Below are 21,579 nucleotides of genomic sequence, written 5' to 3' on the forward strand. Positions count from 1 at the left end.
CTTGTTGAAATACAGATTTAAAGTGAATCAGTCGAACCACTACAGGGTTTATGTGGAAGGGGATTCGTACCCGTATCCATCCACCATTCAGCGGTTTTATTTCCTGGTTTCATTCTTTTTCTGAATATGCCGATTAGGCTGGTCGACCCTTTGCCCTTCACTCAAATTTTAACAATTAACTATGTTTCTTTACAAGTGCCTTAGACACTAATTAGGAACATGAAGGAGCAAAATATTTTACTATAGATGGGAGACAAAACCCGGAGATAAAATCCGTGCGTCCAAATCTTTTCTTTGGTATCGTTGCCATGCTTCTTATCATATTTGCTGTGTTATGTTCATAAGAACTTCCTTGTTAGAACTGGTATTACAGTGCTGTGATTAACTGCAGTAGAAGCAGAGCCCTCTGCAGCTGCACGTCCCAAACTTCTTTTTGAACAAAAACGCTTACATTTTTTTCTGTAACCACTCAAAGGTAAGTATTATTTTGGGAAGCAGTGCACTGCACAGGATTCCATTTGGTTGGAAGCTTTAACATCCACAAGTAGTTAACTCACTTTCATTATTATTATTATTATTATCCAGCTGGCTGTTGACAACCAGGCATTGGATTGCAAATACTCCCCATCTTACTATTTCTTGTTTATCTGTATTTCTAGATGGTCATTTTGTTCTGCTTTGTTTTTGTAAAAGGAAAATAAAAACATTCATTGTAGCTGCGATACTGTTGTCGTTTGTTTTTGGAGCTGAATGCTGAGGCCTGCGCCAGGAAGCAGAATCTATACTAGTGAATTTCTGTTATAGAAACAGGCAAAAGAGACGTTTAATAAAGTGAAATATAAACAATATCATCACATAACTAACAAAATAATAAGGAATTTATTTCTGATATTTAAAGCAACACTATATGACATTTACTAAGCAACAGCGCCCTCTGCAGCAAGGTGGGATTAATTCTGTCATTTTGTTTTGCACTTCAGGGCCAATGTAACTCCAGGGGAGCGGCCTTCTACTTCTCCATGGGACTCGTCACTATTTCAGTGATATTGTTCTAGAAGGCTTTTCTTCTGTATAAAACATCATTAAACTAGAAAACATTAAACTGAAATGAAACAAAACAATCATCAACACTCAAATCCTTTTCCTCTGGCGCCCTCTAAAGGTTTTTGCAGTTCACATAGCCCCACCCACCTCATCCAGTCCAGCCAATGGAAAGCATGTGAAAATAGCAGGTGCGAGTCTGAAAGCTTTGTAAAGAAACAAGTCAATAACAGTCATCGTGAAAACCACCTGTTTTGTTTAATTTCATAACTGACACACAAAAATAATCTACAAACGACCAAATTAAATTATTATAACCAGTTAACCACGAAATGTAATTTATATCCCCCGCCCCCCCAACCCCCCAAAGAAAACACAATTTAGAAGATGTCACCCACTGCTCCAGTCACGACTTCACTAGGACACTCATGGGTTTACGGTTGTGGGGAGAAAAGTCAAATCCCATACATACACACACACACACACACACACACACTCACACATGCTGACCAGCAACACCCCATCTAAAAAAGGACAACAGTAGCAATCTTTGGCGTCGTTCTCGGCGCTGCGGGTCGGTCCAACACACATAGGGGAGGGTGGGGAAGAAGTAGGAGAGACTCAGGAAGAACGGTTTTGTTAACGGAGGTATTTAACAGAGGGAGGGTTTCTCCATCACGGTGTTCAGACCGACAGCGAGGGGAATTGTTGCCTGTTTTAGACGCCACGACTTTCGCTGTAAGTCACCAACATACGCAGAGAACATTTCAGCTGATCTGCGTCTGTGTTTGACTCAGCTGCCAAACTCTGTTTCCTTATAGCAGTTCTCTCTTTTAGTTCTTGTTTCTGTGCGTTAAAGTATTTTTATAAAGTCCTTTGTCCAAAAAGACTTTGCCCATGAAAAACAAACCTTTGGATGGAAATGTTCACACATTACTCCAGTTAGAAGCCTCAAATTCCCTTTTAGTCAGCTACTTGTGTAATTTCTAGCAGTTCATCATTAAGTTTAACCAGACATTTAAAAAAAAAAAAAAAAAAGTGTTTTGCTTCTGTAAAACTAGCTGAATCATTAGTGTCAGAAACAAGTTTAAATCTCCAACTTATTCCTCAGAATATCTCTGCTTAACGCTGTGAAAATATTGTAACCAACATATCGACAGACTGTTAGCACATTCAGCTAATTGTATTGTCACTATACAACTTGAGCAAAAGATGCTAATTGGTCCAGGTAGCCGCAGACATGACGTAGAGTTTACAAGTGACAACTTGTAAAAAACATTTGTTACCCGCAGATGTAATTACAACTGGGAAACAAATTTTCTCCTTGAAAGCTCTGATACATCCGAGTGTGCTCCGATATGTAAGAGCCTGAAAACAAACAAATATGGCCGCTTAACGTCGCCATTTTGACTCATTTAATGATACAGTAACATACAGTTACTGTCAGTGCGCAAAACAATAGATTCAATATATCAATGGAATGCTTATTCATTGTGTAAGCACAGTGAGGAGATGTGACATTTATCGTCACATAAATATAATCGTAGGCCATGTTGTGTTGCCCTACATCACACAGCATCTTGAATTGTGAGCTCATGAAGTCGCAGACATGGGAATATTGGAATAATGCGTGAACACTCGCACACTTCTGCTGCCATTGCGTAAAAGCAGCATCATCGTGTCAATGTGGCATAAAGCAGAAACATTTAATTCACACAGACACATCTTGAGGCCGAATTGCACCTTGTACTTAATCGCATCTTTGCCACGATCTTGCGTGCAAAGAGTCTGCTTCTTAAATTCACTTCCCAGTCCGTCTGAACACACGTGAAATGAAATGAAGGAGTCTCAAGTGTCACAACAAGATCATCTACAAGCATTCACAACTTAACAAAAAAAGAAAGAAAAACGTGCTGATAGGTTGAGTAGAGGTTGAAAGCCAAGCGACAACTTGCACTTTTGCATTGAGCGTTTACAGTCCTGCATAGATCTTTTTCACACTTTATCAATACAAACTAAGGCGTTGTGTTATATTTAGTTGGTTTGAGTCAATAAGCAGAGAAAGTAAATGAAAAATCTTAAATCACAGAAAAAAGAGAAGAAAAAAATTAAACAATTCAAGTAGGCTACAATCTTGACGTTTCCCCCTCTCTCACAGGGAGCCCCTCTCTCCAGAAGAGGAGCCCGAAACTTTTTCAATTCAAGTCTTTTTTCCAGAAAAGGTCCAGTGTGATTAAACAGCACCAAAAACACACTGAGCGAGAGAGGGGCATCAGATACACTCACTCGTTATTGTGAAAAGGGGGGTTTACACGTCCTTGCCCTTTCATACAGAATTATCTGGAAAGAAATTAACAGTATATTGTGTATTTCTATGTACATACACACATTCAAATCAACTTCAATGCTCGCTCGCTAGCTCTCTCTATAGCGCACACACACACACACACACAATAACATGTCCCTGTGTAAATTACAAATAATTTATCAATATTAATTTAAGCTACTACTTAACAGTCATTTGTGGGAGCAGAGGTGACCAACAAAATTTCTACAGACACAACAAAGTCCCACATCTGAGACAAAAGACAGAAAAATAAAAATCATTATTCAGTCTGTTTTTCTTTTTTCTTTTTGTACTGCAAGGACAAGAGTCCTGTTACGCCGCATAAGCTTAAATACAAATTATATTACGTAGCGTACTACTACTCTCGTCTGTACTGCCACCACCTCGCTCACGCTCATTCCACAGTGATCAAGGTCTGTCATATGTAAACATGTCGACAAAAAAAATTTAACAAAAATAAGCCGAACAAAGGTAAGTGTTCTCGTCATTCACGCCGTCTTGTTCTCATACCCGGTTCATTAGAAAATACAGTTACATTAAATCATCATTGCCATTGTGGCGAGGATGAACTGATTCTCCTATAGGTCCGTTTTTTTAAAAGAGGCAGTGGAGCTCCGCCCCCCTCATACCACATCACTTGTCACTCCAAGTGAAGATTTCTATTGGTGGAAGTGTCCAGGAGGTGGTGATGTCACCCCACTGGTGTCTGTCTACTGTGCTGCTATTGGTCATTGGGATTTCCTCTTCACGTCTCCTCCCTGGCTTTGGTTCGCATCTGCGTGAAGAAAGACGCAGATTTCATATTAATAACTCAGGTTGATGAGAAAAAGTTTTTCCTGCAAGAAACACATATTATACAACACATATATACCAGTATATAGGTAAATTCTTTATACTCATATATAATATACTGTATGCAGTGTACAATGTTAGACGGTAATATAAGGAAATTAGAAATAATGCATAATAACAAATAAAATAAAGTCATCAATAGCTTAAACGTTACGTTTTTATGATATGTGTTCATTATGAAAGATAATGTATTGATCAATATTTTTTATTGTTATCAAATTAAATCCATCAGTATGTACACAGGTCAATGGGAAACTGTCCCTGAGGCGCAGACAAGTAAAATCGTCTTAGTGTTTGTTATGAGTCTGTGTCGTCTAACATTCATTTACATCTGTTTATTTCTATTTATTTTGTATCTCTTTGTGCTACTTCTGGCCATTTGTTTGGTATTTTTCAGTCTTTGTTGGCATTTTGCATCTATTTTACTTGTTATATCTTTGTGGTTGTTTGAGTGATTTACCAACTGTAGCCTGAGCTACAGAGGACAAGCCAGAGACATGGCAACAACAACAACACTGAAGCAAGAACAGAGACACACAAACAACACAGCAGCTGAGCAGGGGACAACAGGTCGACCTGACACAGATAAATGGAGGTCAGGGCGAGGAGGAGAAATGCAAATTACCTGAGAAAGCAAGCTGCAAGTGAGGAGGTAAGGCAGCCTGCGACCCTGACTGGAGACTCTTATACAGATCTGAGGAGAGATGGAGGGAAGGATGGACAGATGAGAGGAGAGAACAATTGAGGGGGGGGGGGGGTCAAATGGAAGCAACGAGAGAGAGAAGAGGGGATCAAAGTGAAGTGGCAGCGAGGAGCACGAGTACAAAAGGTTGAGATGACGGAGACAGACACAAAAGATGGAGAGAACAAATGTGAGAGACATTGCTGGTTCTTGGGGAGCATTCATGTCGTCCATCTTAATACACTGTCTATGGTTAAAACCATCCTGCCTCATTCTCAGTATATTCTCATAAATCTTCATAGTCATGTGAACAAAAAATTTGTGTTAATTTATACTGTAAAAGGCACAAAGAAATAAGTCACAGCAGCACACAGCGCAGAAACAATTCTATTACCAAATACAATATCAAACCTTTGTTACTACAAGACACCACGAAAAATCACTACATGTGACTTGTGTGTCTGCTCACCAATTAGGTCGCTCTGTGATAGGGGGTATCCTGAGTTGGAGCTGGGGGCCCCGCCCATGCCAGCAGCCCCTGGCGCTCCAGGAGGGCTGAAATTGAGCAGGGGGGGGAACTGGAAGGGTAGTGAGACGGGCACCAGACCTCCCAACATGCCAAAGCCCATGGGCAGAGTGGAGGGGCTGCAGAGGAGGGAGGGGCCTGCTGTTGTTACCTGCAGAAACCACATGCGGTCAGATTATGTTCTCTTGTACTTTGGTTCATATTCTTCTCACTAGAATGAGCACTAACCTGTGAGAGGTGTGACGTTGTGGAGGACGAGGCCAGAGTTCCTGAAGCCATCCAGCCGTTTCCCGCATTCGAGCCAGAGTTGACCCCACCTGCCACCCTCTGCCTCGGCACATGATTGGCTGAGACTGAAGGGGAAGAAGACGGTGGTGCTTTGTCTGGGCGACTGCAGACAACTGACACCACTCCCTTGTTGTTGAAGTTGTTGATGCTACTGCTGCTCGTGGAGGACTGAGGTTTCTGACCTCCAACAAAGCTACAACTGCCCTGTGTCTGCTTCATCTGCCCACTGCCCAACACGCTGAAGGGCAGCCTGCAGTTTTTGGGGGCGTACGGATGTTTTTGATGTTGATTGGTGATTATGCGATGTCCATATGGGAGCAAGGATGAAGGGGAAGGGGAGGAGGATGGAGGTGGAGTGGGCGCAGGTGGCCGAGGGGTGAGCTTAATAATGGAAGAGGAGTTGCTGCTGTGGGAGGACTTTGTGATGGTGGCCTGCATGGGTGTGATGAAGTTGGACTGGTGGTGGTGGTGTGTGTGAGATTTAGCTTGGGATGAGTGTGAGGTATGGGAGATGGGGGATGGCAAGGACACCACTGGGGCAGAGGGGCAGAAGGACTGCAGACTGGGGTGGGAGGTAGAGTTGGAGTGTGACTGGGATGAGGGGGAGGAAGAAGGTGTGATGCTGTTGCTCACGGTGCTGCCGTTGCTACCGGCTTTGGCACTGCTCTTAGCAAGTCCTTGAAGAGTTCCCATAGTTCCCAGTATCCCCGCAGGGCTAATGAAGCCCTTCTGATGGGGGGGCAGCAGAGGGGAAGCTGTGGGCGGAGGCCGTTGCCTCTGAGGTGATGGGGAGGGGTGTAGGTGCATTTTGCTAATCCCGCCCATCATGGAGCTTGTTCTGTGACTGGGTGATACCAAGGTAACGTGTCTCTGATTCTGGGCTTGACTCACGATGGCGGATCCTTTGATCGGACCATAGGCTGCATCTGTAGTCCTGGGGGCCAATGACAGGCCCGTAGCCTGCACGCGAGCCATTGAGGAAACCGCTGAAGACGAGGAAGAGGAGGTAGAAGAGGAGCTTGGTAGCATTGTTATTGTTATTGGCAAATTCCCAGCAGACCCAGCTGCCAGTGGAGCGGCTTCCACCTTAGAAAGGGAATGATGCTGAGTCGTGGATGCAACCGAGGCAGAGAGCTGAGACGCTGCAGGGTAGTGAGGGGTGACGGGAGGAGGAGAGGTGGTGGGTATTTGCAGGGGTGGGGGCGACAAGGGGCTGTCTGAGAACCCAAGGCCCTTGGATGCATTGCTGAGGAGGGCCAGTGCGTGGGAGATGGAGTCCAGAGAGGGAGCGGTTAGATCCTCATCCAGGGAGTCCGATAGACAGATGGGCTCCGAGGGCGAGGAGGAGGGGGGCTGGCGGTTGGAGGTCAAAGCGGATGTGGAGGTGGACAGAGATGGTGTGGACATCATGGTGAAAGGTGGCTTGTGGATCCAGAGACCCTCCTGAAGAACACAATAGGTTTGTTGAGCATTAGTAACAAAGAGAATGACCGGTTTATTCTCAAGTTTACTCAGTAACATCAGAAAAAAACTAATTTCATTTGTTCATCAGTTAAAGAAATTCAAATCAGCATCAACACGGTTTATCTGTTGTCTTGTTGAAAATGTTTATAGACTTAATTTTATGTTAGGCTTTTAATGTACAAAAAAAACATCACAAAGTGATGAATTTTGTTGCCAGTAGCACAATATAAATTCAAAGAACATTAGGTGGAATCATTGAAATCAAAGCTTGGAGCAGCAGAATGGTGAGTATAACATGGCTCTTCTGTATTACTGATGAAACTAGTGGAAATGTGCATTATACAAAATGAGCCACAGCAGCTGTTGAAGTAGGCTACAGGCCGTAATATTATATGAAATTAATCAGAGTAAATCTGTATCCAGAACTGAGCAAATGTGATACAATGGTGTGATACTTTTTAGATAACATACAAGACATGGTCTGAGTTATCACTCACCTTGGCTTTGGCCTTGGGCCCAGGTACCATTCTCCTTTTGATACTGTGAAAAAAACACCAGAAGATTAAGAATATTCAGCCTTTTTCCATTTACACTTTGAATTCAAGATCAGTCTTTGAAAAATCCCACAGTAGTTTGTGTGAGTGAGGAAACACTAGTTGTTTGAGATAAAGTTCATACTCACAGGTTTCCAGTGAGGTGACTGTGAACAGCCTGACTCTCCTTAAACAAAATCCTGAGCAGGAGAAACACAAAGAACACCATCAACAGTGAGTGCATTCACTTGCGGCTGAGACCCTAATTGACCCAAACAAACACAGTATTTCCTACATCACGAATTAGCTACACTGCACATGATAACAGCCACAAGTTTCCAGCCCAAATAGGAATGAGTGTTGTTTTTATGATTTGTGTCTGTTATAATAATTTTAACAGCTTTTAAACTAGTCTTATTAACATCTCAATGAGATCAAAACTATTGGTTGTTGGCGTTTTACTATCGATTGATTCTACCTTCGGATCTCATTACGCAGCATTACAAGCTCTGTACAACCTTGGATGGATCCATGTGCTGAGCAGTTTATATCCTATACCTCTTCCTGTTTCCTTTGCAGGACTTTATCACTGCCCTGTGCAAACTTATTTTGTTTTTTTTGCTGTGATTTCAGTGAATTCCCAAACACCTGCAGTTAAGAATCTGCAACTAGGGTAAATGTACATTTTCTTAAAAAAAGAAAATGTTAATTGAGCCCAATAGTCACAGGCTCTGAATTCAATTTCTAAATGAAACTTTTAAAGCTAAAGTTTTTCAGTGTTGTATCCCTGCAAGACTTTACTCTTTAACACCTCATCACTCATCATTCAAAATATTCAATTCTGTACAACCTTAGCTTAAAGGTTTTGAAATCAATAAACCTTAAAACCTACAAGGCACCCATTCTCGGTTGAAATGATTTTCTATAGAAACTAGTGATGAAAAAATTAGTCTGAGCCAGTAAATGCACAGACACACACACAGACCTGGTCTGCATCCAACCCTTGGGCCATAGTGGTTTGACCTCATTCTCTAAGAAGGCCTTGAGGTACTCCTCCACAGACAGAGAGCACTGGTTCTCCATGTCATAGCAGCTCAGCTTGACTCGCACCAGGCTGCACAGTAGGTTCCTGCAAAAAAACACATCTCCAATGAAACACATTCAAGACTATTAAAATCTAAACTAGGCTGCAGGTGCAGAGCACATATGACTGAGGGAGTCAATTGTGAGAATCACTTTGTGAAAAAATGTCCTAAAATGTCAACGTTGTTGAGAAAATGGATGATGACTGAAAAGTACCTGCAAAGGTTTTTGTCTTTTCATTGACCACTGATTCTTTATTCAATATTTCCACTTTCATGAGGACATGAAATTCAGGAACTTCCTCAAAGACATAAGGATCAGGAGGTTTGTTGAAGAAATAAATCTGTCATGGATTTATACAAAGGAAGTGAAGAAATGCTGTTGAAATATTCAAAAATTATTCTATATACAAAACAATAGCAGGTTTTCCTGAGGATGTTTATCCTGAGACTTCACCCACTAATACTGACAGTTTTACTTAATTTCAACCCTAATTGATTTGCATAACTTTCAAGACCTTATTTTTGTCCATCCCAGAAACTTTGAGGAATTTGAAAGGCTTGTGTAAGTTTACAAAGATGGAGGGGGACAGGAAAGATAAAAGTGAGGGTTGGAGGGAACACTTCAGAATAGAGTGTCAAATCATCACGTGCCAAACACAAACTGCAGCTACATCTTTACCTGAGTTTATCATCCCAGACAAACTTCTTCCTCGGGCCCATCACCCTTTTCCCAGGTTTCTCCTCATCCTCTTCCTCAGAGCCGTTCTTATCTCCCTCCTCTGACTGCTGCCTGCAGGACATACACACACAGTCAATAACATACAAACACACATACATAAAACAAATGTTTGAAGAAACTTTATTTTACAATTTTAAATAATAATAATCACATTCTTGTGTTTGTATGGTCTGGGTGTCCAGATAAAATGGAATAACTTTGTGGACACCAAGCTTTCAAAAAACATGTGGGCTAAAATTCGAATACAATTTGTAACTATTCTCTAAACATTTACTGGAACAATTGTTTAGAGGTGCTTTTCTATTGGTTTAAAAGGAAGGAAGCAGTAGAAAATGATAGTCCAGACAAAGTTGTTTACTCAACTGTTTTCTGAAAGAAAAAATTGGCTACTCACTTTGCAACCTTGGCCATGCAGTCCATGTTGTATTTCGCTATCTGCTCTGGCATCACACTGCACACTGCCAGCTTCAGCTGCAACAGTGGTGCCCGTACTCGGTCATCCTGAAGGAGCCGAGAGGAGGAGGAAGAGTTAGAAGTCAGAGTGAGCAGGAGGTAGTGAAAAGGTAAAAGCAGCAACAGTTTGGAAAAATTAAAAGAACAAGGAGATAAACAAAAGAAAGTTAAAAAGAAAAAACAGAGGGACAGTGTGTTGATGTATTTGGTCAATAATGCTACTTCAACTTTAATGGACCATGACAAAAGACATTTGGAAGCCTGTTTGTCAGAGTCAGTCGTTGTTGCACTTATCTGGCGACACTGAGATCCCTGCACATTAACCACTGAGGCAGAGAAGGTAGCTTTCGAGCTGTCTGTCTGTCATGTTTGGTCTCATGCATGCACTACCCAAGTGCCTCCCCTTGCCTGAATGTTCCAGACAATTTCCTATTGTTGTAAACGCATCTGACCAAGACAATCTCCTGGAAAGTTCGGCATATGTGAACAGTAAACTTTGAAAAGTGCTCAAGTTAGATCACTTCAAAAATATCAAGAAGGCTGCGAAAGATACCAGGGGTCCATCACAGTTTGGCCACTGTTTCAGAGGCCTGATAAGAGAGCATCACAATTTTCAGACCAACTTTTCAGATGAAAAGCGCTTTAATTCAGCCCAAAATAAAGCATTGCAGGCAGAAACTAACATTTTCACATTTATACTTTGTAGGCAAAATTCCTGAAAAATAAGTGATTCTATGAAGGTTTCTGCCGTGACTCATATCAAAACCTACGGTACATATGAAAGTTTGTGTCAGTGCAATATATCGAAAAAAATAGCCCAGTTTTGGCCTGTAATCCACCAGCTGACGACCACTGGTTTAATGTCTAATCTTAGATAATTGTTCCTCTCTACACTCAATGTGGACTTTATTCTAGCAAAGCTTCAATTCTAATCCTCTACAAAATTTAACAAAAGTAATGATACATGAATCCATTTGGAGACTGCACTTCTGATATCTTCCTTATGTACCGAGGATTTAGCCTTCCCTGAATCTAACTTCTAGTAAGCTATCAAACACACATCCGCAGGAAAGATTTGTTTTCCACTTACATCCTAAATCAATGTGATGTGGAGGGATTCCTCACTTCCTCACTCACCTGGATGTTGAGGCTGAGCTTCTTCAGCCGTTTGAGGAGGGCTTCTTTGTTGCACGGCACAAATGCCTCCATGTGCAAGTAGATGTCTGTACGCGCCTCGCGAGGCTGCTCCTGGACCTGAAGCTCGATACTGAGAGGAGGAAGAGGAAGAAGTCAGCATGGTGGGGTACACAAGGGAAAGGACGGGATGTGGTGAGGGAGATAAAGAATAAAAGAGTAACTGAGGACTGAAGGGCAGTGACGGAGGAGTGAGGAGGAGGAGGATGAACATAAATAAAGTTGGAGGAACAAGAGACTGGAATGGAAATGAGTAGCATGTCATTAATGCAGACAAAGGGAGAAACACCGAGGGACAGCAGGAGAGGTGAAGAGGGAAATCTGCTGAAAATGAGTGAGAAAGACTGAAAGAGAGGAGGAGAGAGTGAGCTGGGATTTGGCTGGCTGTGATTTAAAAGCTGTCCTACTCACTCCAGGAGAATGTTATTCATGTCCAGGGTGAAAAATTTCTTCCTGCCCTCCTGATCAAACTGCCTCGAGGCCTGTGGGAGAAAGGGTTGAGTCAGCAAACAGCACTGTTCCATACAGCACATATAAATATACATATATCTGTGGGGCTGAGCCTCCGAGGACATTACTGACAGACACAAATACTTCTTCTCCACCTGCCTGATCCTGACCTTATACACCAAGTTCTAATTTTAACTATACATCTCATAAATACACTCTGTCCACTCTGCACTGCTGAGAAAGTTCTCCATCACTCAGATTAAATGAGGAAACCAACTGAACCGGGAGGTCTCAGTCCACTTGAAGGGATAGTTCACCCAAAAATGAAAATTCACTCATTATCTACTCACCACTATTCCGATGCATCACAGCAGCCTATTAGACGCCAGTTCAAGTCAAATTTGAATGTTGGGACTTACGGACACTTGGATGCAACCACAGGAGCAGTATGGAGGCATTTGATCATGTTTTTCGGTTGTATTTTTACTTTTGAACAAGTGGTTTTGTGGAGTCAAACACTTCACCCGCCCCTTCATGGGTATAGTGGGGAGTAGATAATGAGGGAATTTTTGAGCGAAACTAGCACTTGAAGCTGCTTTCAGACATGCACTGAACTCCAGACATTTTCCAAAAATTTGGGGAAATTGCATCTGTGAGGACACAAATGTAGGAATTTAGGAAAAATGTATGACTGAACCCACTGGAGAGGACAGCAGGAAAATGTCTGGGAAATTGCCCACGAGAGAGTGGGCATGTTGATGTTGTGTCTTAACACGTGATTGCCGCAAACCCGAACATTATGCCCTGTCTCCTGTATTATCTACCCAGACAACACCACTTGGCTGAATGCTGTGGACATTTTCCTGTTGTTGTGAATGCGTCTGATCCGAACAAAAGGTGAATTTCAGAAACTACCATTTCCCAATCTCATGGTTTGAAAGTGGCTTTAGAGGGAACTCTGTGTGGTTCACTTGTGGTGTGAAGCCACAGTTTTTTTTTACCGTTAATTCATGGTTTTAGCTCATAATCAATTTTACTGTTAAATCCACCTTCTGATCACAGGAAGTGTCCTGTTCTGTATAAAACAGTGGTAACCTATGTGCATCATCAAGTGCCTGAAGGGATTTTTTTCTGATTCATCTGAAACAATAAAGGACTTGCGGCAAAACGTGTTGTGCTTTTGTTCATCTCTGCATGTCAACAGCTCCTAAGTAAAAAGTGAATGGACAGTAGCAGCTACACTGTAACAAACAAACCAAAATCTATCAAGATCTAAGAGGAAATATTGGACATAATAAACCAAACTACAGCTCAACTGAAGTGATGATCTCCTTCCTATATGCTACCTACCTATAGCAACAGCTAAACCTAACTTTTCATTCTTTATTTCTCCTCCTTACTTTTCATCACCTCAGTAATCCCTCACTGGCATCCCCCTTTTCAAATTCCTCTCTCTGCCGCTCTCTACATTTCTACCAACAACTAGAAGAGATTTCTCAGCTACAGTTTGACTCTCTTGCTCTGAGATATAGGAGCAACAAGAACATGAAAACATCTTCAAAAGTTGAAATTCCAGACCTGTTACTGTTAGATAAAACCCCTCAGGGTTATGCCTGGAGCCGATACTTAGAAAAGAGACTATTCTTATTGGTCTGAATAATAACAATAACACATTTTATGCCACTTTCTCCTCTGACTGGCTTTGTGTTAAACTTCAATAAAAAGGCTTCGCCGGTAATTGCAGCCACCCACAGCGAGGCTACAGTCAACTCACCGCCCGCAGGTCCTCGATGCGTTTAATAAGAGGAGCAGGCAGTCCATCAGGAAGCGGGGGCGGAGAAAAAAGTCCACTGGAGGATCCCAGGCTGCGCCCTTGGCCCCCTACTCCTGTTGTTTTATGACCCGGAACACCAACTCCCAGAATGCCGTTTTCCCTGGCCGCCATTATGGCGTGCTGCTGATCAGAGTCTGACAAGCTGAAGTCCAAGTCGCCTAGGAGATCCTGCAGCTCCTTCTCATTGGCTGAGCCCAGCAGTGACATCACAGCAGGGTCTGAGGTGAGGTCTGCAAGTGAGAGGTCATTGCTGGCTGCGTTGCCCTGCGGGTGGGCAGAGTTAGAGGCTAACGGGTGGTTCGTAGAGTTGGCAGAGTGTGGTTTGTTAGCCAAGCCTCTTGCCAGACTAGGGTGAGCCATGCTGGGGTTTCTTTTCTTCATCTCCTCCTTCTCCCGGGTGAAGCGGCGGAGCATGGCGGCCAGATACAGCGAGTCCTTCATCAGCTTCTTCCTCTTCTTTTTCTCCGGTCGATGGAGGTTGAGAGTTGTCACCCTGATGAAGTGAAACACAACAAAGCCCCTTTTTTAGCAAAATGTTAAACGTTTAGTGTGTACGATTTAAGTGAAGGGATCTATTTGCAGAAATTGAATATAAATTAAATGTATATAAAATAATCCTTGTGATGCTTTCACTAGTGTGTTTCATCTAAATTGTCTGAATTGTGTCCCACTGAGACCTTACTGGTTAAATAAAGGATAAATAAATACATTAATAGAAGTTTTTGTGTAAAAGTTTGGGAAAAAAGTTTTAAACTTGTATTAAAGTAAAGATGATCAACTTTTTGGAATGTGCACAAGATCATAGATTAAAGCAATCACAGTGATCAAATGGATAATAGCCTAGCAGTAAACAAAAAATACAGAGACGATCCCTTTCTGCAAACAAAGGTGAACAGGTGCTCATATAAACCATATCCTATGTGACCTACTTCCTGCCAAATTAATATGATCACAAATAAATATCAAATAATACCCCAACATTCAAAATCTTCTTAGACTTATTCCTGGCACCTACACCCATATTTGCTGCTTTTTTTTTGGGAGAAGTTATATAATTTTGTTTTTGCCTTAAGAAAACATCTGTTCTGCTGAAGTCAACACAGATGCTGCGCTAGCAGTTGCTACGATCAGTTATATTTTTTCTTTTTTATCAAAATGTTATGTCGACAAGTGCAAGTACACTTACAACTATTTATTTGAGAATGCAGACAATATGAGCGTCAGTCCACGTCCCCCTATATTAAACATGTCACACAGCTTTTCTGCGGTACACCATGCTTTATTATCTCAATTAAAACATGGCGTACTCAACAAGAGTCCTGCAACATGTTACAATAGATTTAATCAACTTGCAACAACTTATACATACAAATTCATGCAGTTGACAAGCTAAGCAGGAAGATGATGTCCACCTCAAACTCTGACCTATGATCGGTTAACAGATTATTCAGCTGCTGATAACTGTTGTAAAGGGGCAGGTGTGAGAACTGGAGCCTGACAACTTCACTCTTGTAAATGTTTAATAAATCTGCTAGCCCACCTTATAAATCCCAGGGAGGGAACTAAGACATTTCAAGACAAACCATAAATGAAATTCCTGCTACGAATAGAGCAACACACATTTTCAGATGGCAAACTGAGGCGTAAACACGCGCTGACAAAGACGAGTCAGAATCACGGGAAGTGCATGGAACCGTGGGGATTCTGAGGGATTAACCTGCAGTCTGCTGAGAGAGCTGACACACAAACACACCTATATATATTATGCATTTCATAACAGCACAATAGGAATAGCTGCTTCTATTTTTGGATGTTGTTTTCGTAATGGTGGCATGTTGGAGTATTGGGCTTATTTGAGCGTGGATAATGGACCGTTTTCTAGAAGGAGGCTTTGGCTTGTCACAGCAGAAAAGAGCAAGACACAGTCAGCATCCCTGCCTCATGATAGATGTATGAGTGGGTTTGCACAAAGGCAGAGGAGTATAATGTCACACAGGGTGGTGGATTATTAGCGGAGTAAAGAGCGGACAAATGCGTCATCACATATTCACAGTGGCCTACAAATCCATGTCTGTCCAAAAGGTTGACTTTTCAAGCACAGGAGGAAAATACTTGGCCATGTGCTTTTTGACATTTTGAAGAGACACGTTTTCAGTCGCTTCTCTTAATGGAAATGATGCATTTGATTAAGTGAGAGGTTTTTTCCTGAAGGTCTATTTTACAGATGCATGGAAAGAAATGGCCTCATGACAAGAATTATTGACATGGCAGAAGTTTCTTAAATGCACAAATCCACCTTCACCAGCTGGCACAAGACAACCATAAAAATAGAAGCCATGATTCTTACCCTTGTTTGGGTACTCTGATCTTTTTCGGGTTCTTCTCTTCCAGATTGTTAACTTCTTTCTTTTTTCTCTTCTTAATCAGCTGTTCCTTGTTGTCATTTGGTTTCTGAAACAAGAGCACATAGATTCCGTAGGTCTAAGCAGATGACGACATTGCACAATGGAAAACAATCATTTCTGCTTTAGAAACATACAGTGCTGTGTGCCTATGTGTGTGTGTGTGTGTAGCAATGTATCCATAAAAAAATCCTCACGATGCTATGAAAGATAACATCTACTGCTATCTCACTGAAATCAATGAAAATCATGCTCTTGTTGAGAAGACAATCTTGTGTCTCAGCAGGACTCAGAAAACATTCACAGTGCGTTTAGGCATTGAACCAAAAAATTTATAAGTTCTGTGATACATTACAATATCCTGAACTTGTCACAGCTAGATCAGGATATATAAATGGGATGTCATGAATTAAAAAGATACACTTCAATAATTGCATTACCTTACTTTTGTAACAAAATAAGTTACTTTGGGCATCAAGAGAAACAGTGCTCATTCACTTTGATTTGGATGACGGCATGTGTTACTGAACTGCATTGTGGTTATGATGTGTGCCGGGGCTTGTGCTGCTTACCGCATTTTTTCATGCAGCACCAGAGTCAATAAATTCAAATTGTGCTTAAACTAACTTTCAAGTGCAGGTGCGGGCCAATTGAATTATCTTGACGTAAAATGGAAGGCAGAGGCGGCTGGCTAAGCTGGTGTGTGGATTTCCCCCCCGTGTACATCTCTTTAGCATTGAATTGATAGCTATCATGGCACAAAAGCCAGATATGTTGTCTGTCCCAAGCATGACACAAATTTGGTCATTATGTCAATCGCGCCACCACCAGTTGTTGAGTACAGCCACTATACGTCATAAACACAATGCATACGCATGAGTCCAGCATTACTGGCTGTTGAAAACCTTGAAGCGTTAGAAATCCTCCTGTCATGAAGGTTATAATGTGTTCATTAAAATGTATGGTTAGTTTGGCGGCTGCAGTTTGTGGTGCAGATAATTTGCTGAAATAATTGTATTTTTATGTGCATCAGTGAGGATTAGCTAAATGACAGAAACAACTATGTATACAGTAAAGCAGCAGACTATGTGTAATCCTTATTTCTTGTAGATATGTGCTTTCACAAACCCTTTCTCACGATCTCAACCATAAAGAGCATGAATAAAAACAAAGATGTAGTCTCACCTTGTCCTCCTCGCCCTCTGACTCAGATGCAGCTCTGAACTGAAGCGTGCCAGTGTTGATGTAAAATCCCCCCAGCTTTGTGGTCAGGGAAGCCGGCACCAGCTCATCATACTGAGAAAAATAACAACAGAAGACAGGGTGTGGTATAAGATCACTGGACACCCAGAGACAAGAAATGTTCTTACATTAAAAAGATATGCGGATATCATCTCCCCATTTCAAAACATGCTGAGTGACTGATGTTTTTCATCATGATTTCACAAAGCAGCCCAGGCTCTTCTGCGGGTCGGTGAAAATTGACGACTTGGGCGCCAAAATAAATAATATCACTGAGAAGAATCACAGAGCCTCAGGCCACAGATGAAAACATTTTTCCATCATGGAGCAAATCCAAACAGAAAAAGGGTCAAACAGTCGCTGCAAATGGGAGAGTGCAGAGAGAACAGCTATCAAAACAAAATAACAAATATCGTATTATGGCAGAGAATCAATACAGAGAGCAGTATCATGTCCTTTATAGACAAATATCCAATGAATGCTGAGCAACAAACAATAAAACATAAGCAAATACATGTCACGGTGTGGACGAAGGCAGCACATATGTATTCATGAGTCATGAAGACAATTTTAGACTTTAGTTGCAGGTTGGTTTTAATTAAGGACACGTGTCTATCTTTAGAAGTGTCTCTGAATGCGCTATTGAAAACAGCAAGCAGGGAAATGAACATTTAAACAGAGGAGAGTAATATCTGCCAATATATCAGCCGGTAATGAAGGAGAAGAGAGATGAAGGTTCAATGTCATTATAAAAACTACATAGAGATATCAGACTAAATGAAAGTGACATCCTGGGAATAAAATACACACATAAGTTAAAAATCATAATGCAAAGAAGACTCACAGCTTCTGAGTTGTCGATGAAAGGGTCTGTGTCGTCGTAGCCAAAGCCTATATCGACCAAATCTTGCATTCTGTCCTTCTTCTTCTTCCCTATATTACCCTAAAAAAAAACATACCCAAATACTAAGTTTTCAGATCAAATATAAGTTGATTTTAAATTTGGCCATTTTCATTTGGCCCTTGTGTTGAAGCGATTTTTTTTATGTTTCCTAAAACGTACAAAGTCGACAACTACAACTTGAGTGAAATTGGCCAGTCCAATATGTAGGCCGATATCATTGAGAGACATTTATTTATCTATTTATGTTTATATATATATATATTGCTATCAGCCTAATAATTGAGTGTTAATTTGTGTCAACATTACATTTGTCTGAGTTAAATGTTCCAATCTTGCTTTATGTTATCAATTTATTTGAAATATATATTCATTAGATTTAAAAAGCTAAAGATAGATGTTGATATATCCAGTATTAGTCAGTGTATAATTTCAACATGATCAGATGATTATAAACCTAAAAACTCACATATTTGTTTTCAAACTTTTTCGCCATGGCCTCCACCTGGAGCCGCTCTTTCTCATCGGAGTTGAAGGGGTCGTTAGGGTTCTGGACTGAGGTCACACTCGGAGGCTTCTTTTTTGCCTGGAACAAATATTGAACATTTTATATTAAAGATCGAAAGCATGTTGAACAGGGTAAAACAGATGCAATGCTGGCCTTCAGCATGGTGTCACAGTGCATGTTTTTACATCTCAAAGAAAACTAACTATTACATATTATTATTATTGCCATGAAACATTAATAACCTGCACATGTGGCATCTTTGTAATAACGCTGGCATCCAGTTTACATGCAGAGCATAAAAATTGTTAATTCAATACATTTTAAACAGCTGAGTCTATAGTTGAAACAATCAATATCATTATTAGTAGTAGTAATAGTATTGCCATGAAACCTAAAATAACTGAATCCAGAAACAACTAAATATAACAAACATGGTGCAGAAATGATCATCTTATGAATTCCAATAAGAAATGTTTGATTATGCTGTGGTTCACAAACTTTTTTCCCCCCTTCTTTAATCCAAATTCCCTTTTGAATAAAACATCATTTCAGCCCTAAACAGACTGCGCAGGATGCAGAAGGAGCCCGTGTCTGATGCCTGAGCGCTGACATTTGCCATCATGCTACATCCTGGTACTTCCATCATCAGCTATGCTCTCTCATCTATCTATCACCCGCAGCCACAGGGCCAGGCTGCATGTGGCATTCCCAAGTGCAGAAATGGCTGTGACCGGGCTGTTGCTGGGCAAGTCAGCGTGAACAGGACACAGGTAGCGGCACAGGATCCGCTTGATGTCGGCATGACAAGGGGCAGGAGGCGGTGTTTGGTAAAAAGGCTCCGGGGCGTTAGAGAGCGGCTGAAGTTGGAGAAACACAGCGAGAGTCGACTCTCCGCATGAGTGGAAATAGAACACAACAGTGCCGCTGACTAATGGTCACTTTCAAACCACCTCCTCCTCCTCCTCCTCCTCTTCTTCTTCACTCAGCAATGACAAGTCCTCACACTTCCAACAGCCATTACACCAGCTCCACTCGGCCTCTTTGACTCCACTTCCACAGTCGGCTTCCTACCTGCAGGTTCCCGATGAGTTCTCCGTAATTAAACTCGACGGAGGAGCGGTCGTCGGGCTCGGACAGCGGCAGGTTGAGCCGCATCGTCGTCCGGCTCTCGGCTCCTCCTGCCTTGTCCTTGTCCATGTCGTCGCTGTCGGTCTGGCCGAGGCGAGCGTTGCTGCTCGCAGCAGCAGCGCCGCCGCCACCTCCACCTCCTGCCCCGGTCGCCGCCTCGACCTCCCCGGCTCTGCCGAAGCTGACGTCGGCCCCATCCTCCAGCCGTCGCTTCCTGGACTCCGCGGCTGTCCCGGCGGCGAAGGCCGAGAGGGTGACAAATTGCACTTTTCTCGGTTCGGCCATTTGGATCAGCCGCCTGCCTGAACCTCGCTCCGGACAGACAGCGACAGCGAGGAGACGAGCTACTTCGCGAAACTACTCCGAATCGGTTGGTTGAAGACGGAGCTCCGCCGGCTGCTCGGTGCCTACTCACGGCTCAGGGCCTCCTCCGCACCATGCGAGCTCTAATCCACGGGACGCGACGGTGGCGGAAAAGTAGCTTTTTCGGCAGCTCCTCGCATCCTCAATCTGCTATGGGACCGAGACATTCACAGGAGCCATCTTGGGTTTCGGGAGTAAATAAAATATCAGGAGAGAGGGGTCGCTGCGCATGCGCACACGCACCAAACTGAACCATCGTGACACGAGGAAGGGGCGGGGGAGCGTCGCCTCAGCCAATCGGTGCCTGCCCCGATCTTAAACCCGCCCCCGTCACAACAGGCGATAATAACAACACTATTAGTACTATTATGACCTTTATAAAGTGCACGCACACACACACACACACACACACACAGCTCTCACTTCTTTTCTCTTCCTGTCTGTCTGCTGGAGAAAATGCAGAGCTGTGCGTTAACTCAATGTGCCGTTTGTTTTTCATTGAGATCAATGAGTTATTGCATGACAAATTTCCTATCTCTCAATACTAAAGAGAGTATAACATAAATCCTGGATCTCCCCCCTGATCCAGATCCACACCAAAATTCAATGGGTTCCTCCCTGACCCACACCTCAGCCTTCCATTAAGTTTAATGGGAATTTGTTCAGTTGTCGCATACTTGCTTGCAAACTTACAAACCAACAAACAAACAGACAAGGGTGAAAACGAGTCTCCTTGGTGGAGGTAAAAACCCAAAACTTGACGAGAGCGTGCAGGTTATTGAGAAATCGAATTGAAATCACCTTTAGCACATTTTGAAGGACAGAGCCAAGGACTGATATGATGTGACACATCATGTTCACTGGTACTCTCATTAAAGTCAGATTTAAAGTGAGTTCAGAAAAAAATCTTCACCTCCAGTAGATCCAGGGTCAAACGCTGCTCATGCATTTTCTGCACAGTGATGGTCACATCACACCACCAAAATACATATTTTTAATAGGAAGAACCAGACATGCTCCTATTTACAACAAATGGTGCGATCACTTTTAAGCGCAACAGTGATATTTACATTTTCTGTTGTTCTCTGGTAGAAACTGTGACTGGATTAACCTGTTGCCAAGGCCCAGGGCTAAACAATCTATGGTTGGGGCCTGTTGTAATGACCCACCTCCCACATACAAGGTTGTAAATCCTGCCCTGTTACCTAGTTTACAATTGAAAGGACATTTCACCAATTTTATGCATTAGGACCAGTTCAACTACCATTGGGTGTGTAACGGAAAATGTTACCATCATATCAAGCAGAGATATATATTATCTCTGCTTATGCATACTATATCTGTTTGTGTAACTGCCAAGATGACATCAGGGCCAAAAATATGAGACTCGTCTCCCCCCACCAAGAGCTCGAAGAGGCCTTCAGCATGTGTCTGTATCTTATCTCCTGGGATTTTACTATTCACTCAGTTCACATACACACGTAGTTCAACTCTTCACACACACACATCTCCGCCTGCATAAAAAGCACAGGCCTGCAACTGTTTCG

The 21,579-nt window shown here is 42.3% G+C and overlaps 1 protein-coding gene across 2 annotated transcripts; it reads right to left on the minus strand.

The window, feature by feature from the left end:
- Positions 1-1,282: 1,282 nt before the first annotated feature.
- Positions 1,283-20,212, minus strand: LOC133953751 (ubinuclein-2-like). Of its 2 annotated transcripts, XM_062387817.1 has the most exons (17): positions 19,613-20,212; positions 18,503-18,619; positions 17,977-18,075; positions 17,076-17,186; positions 15,836-15,939; positions 13,429-13,981; positions 11,616-11,686; positions 11,148-11,277; positions 9,952-10,058; positions 9,498-9,608; positions 8,719-8,862; positions 7,883-7,933; positions 7,698-7,740; positions 5,677-7,179; positions 5,392-5,599; positions 4,866-4,934; positions 1,283-4,163 (listed from the first exon to the last, which is right to left on the minus strand). In XM_062387817.1, exons 1-17 carry the CDS (start codon positions 19,952-19,954, stop codon positions 4,117-4,119), a joined length of 3,810 nt encoding a protein of 1,269 aa, XP_062243801.1. In that variant the 5' UTR covers positions 19,955-20,212; the 3' UTR covers positions 1,283-4,116. The 2 variants fall into 2 exon arrangements, with proteins under 2 accessions (XP_062243801.1, XP_062243802.1); XM_062387818.1 differs by lacking the exon at positions 4,866-4,934.
- Positions 20,213-21,579: the final 1,367 nt, after the last annotated feature.

The sequence above is a fragment of the Platichthys flesus genome, chromosome 5, assembly GCF_949316205.1.
Source record: "Platichthys flesus chromosome 5, fPlaFle2.1, whole genome shotgun sequence".
Classification (NCBI taxonomy): Eukaryota; Metazoa; Chordata; class Actinopteri; order Pleuronectiformes; family Pleuronectidae; genus Platichthys; species Platichthys flesus.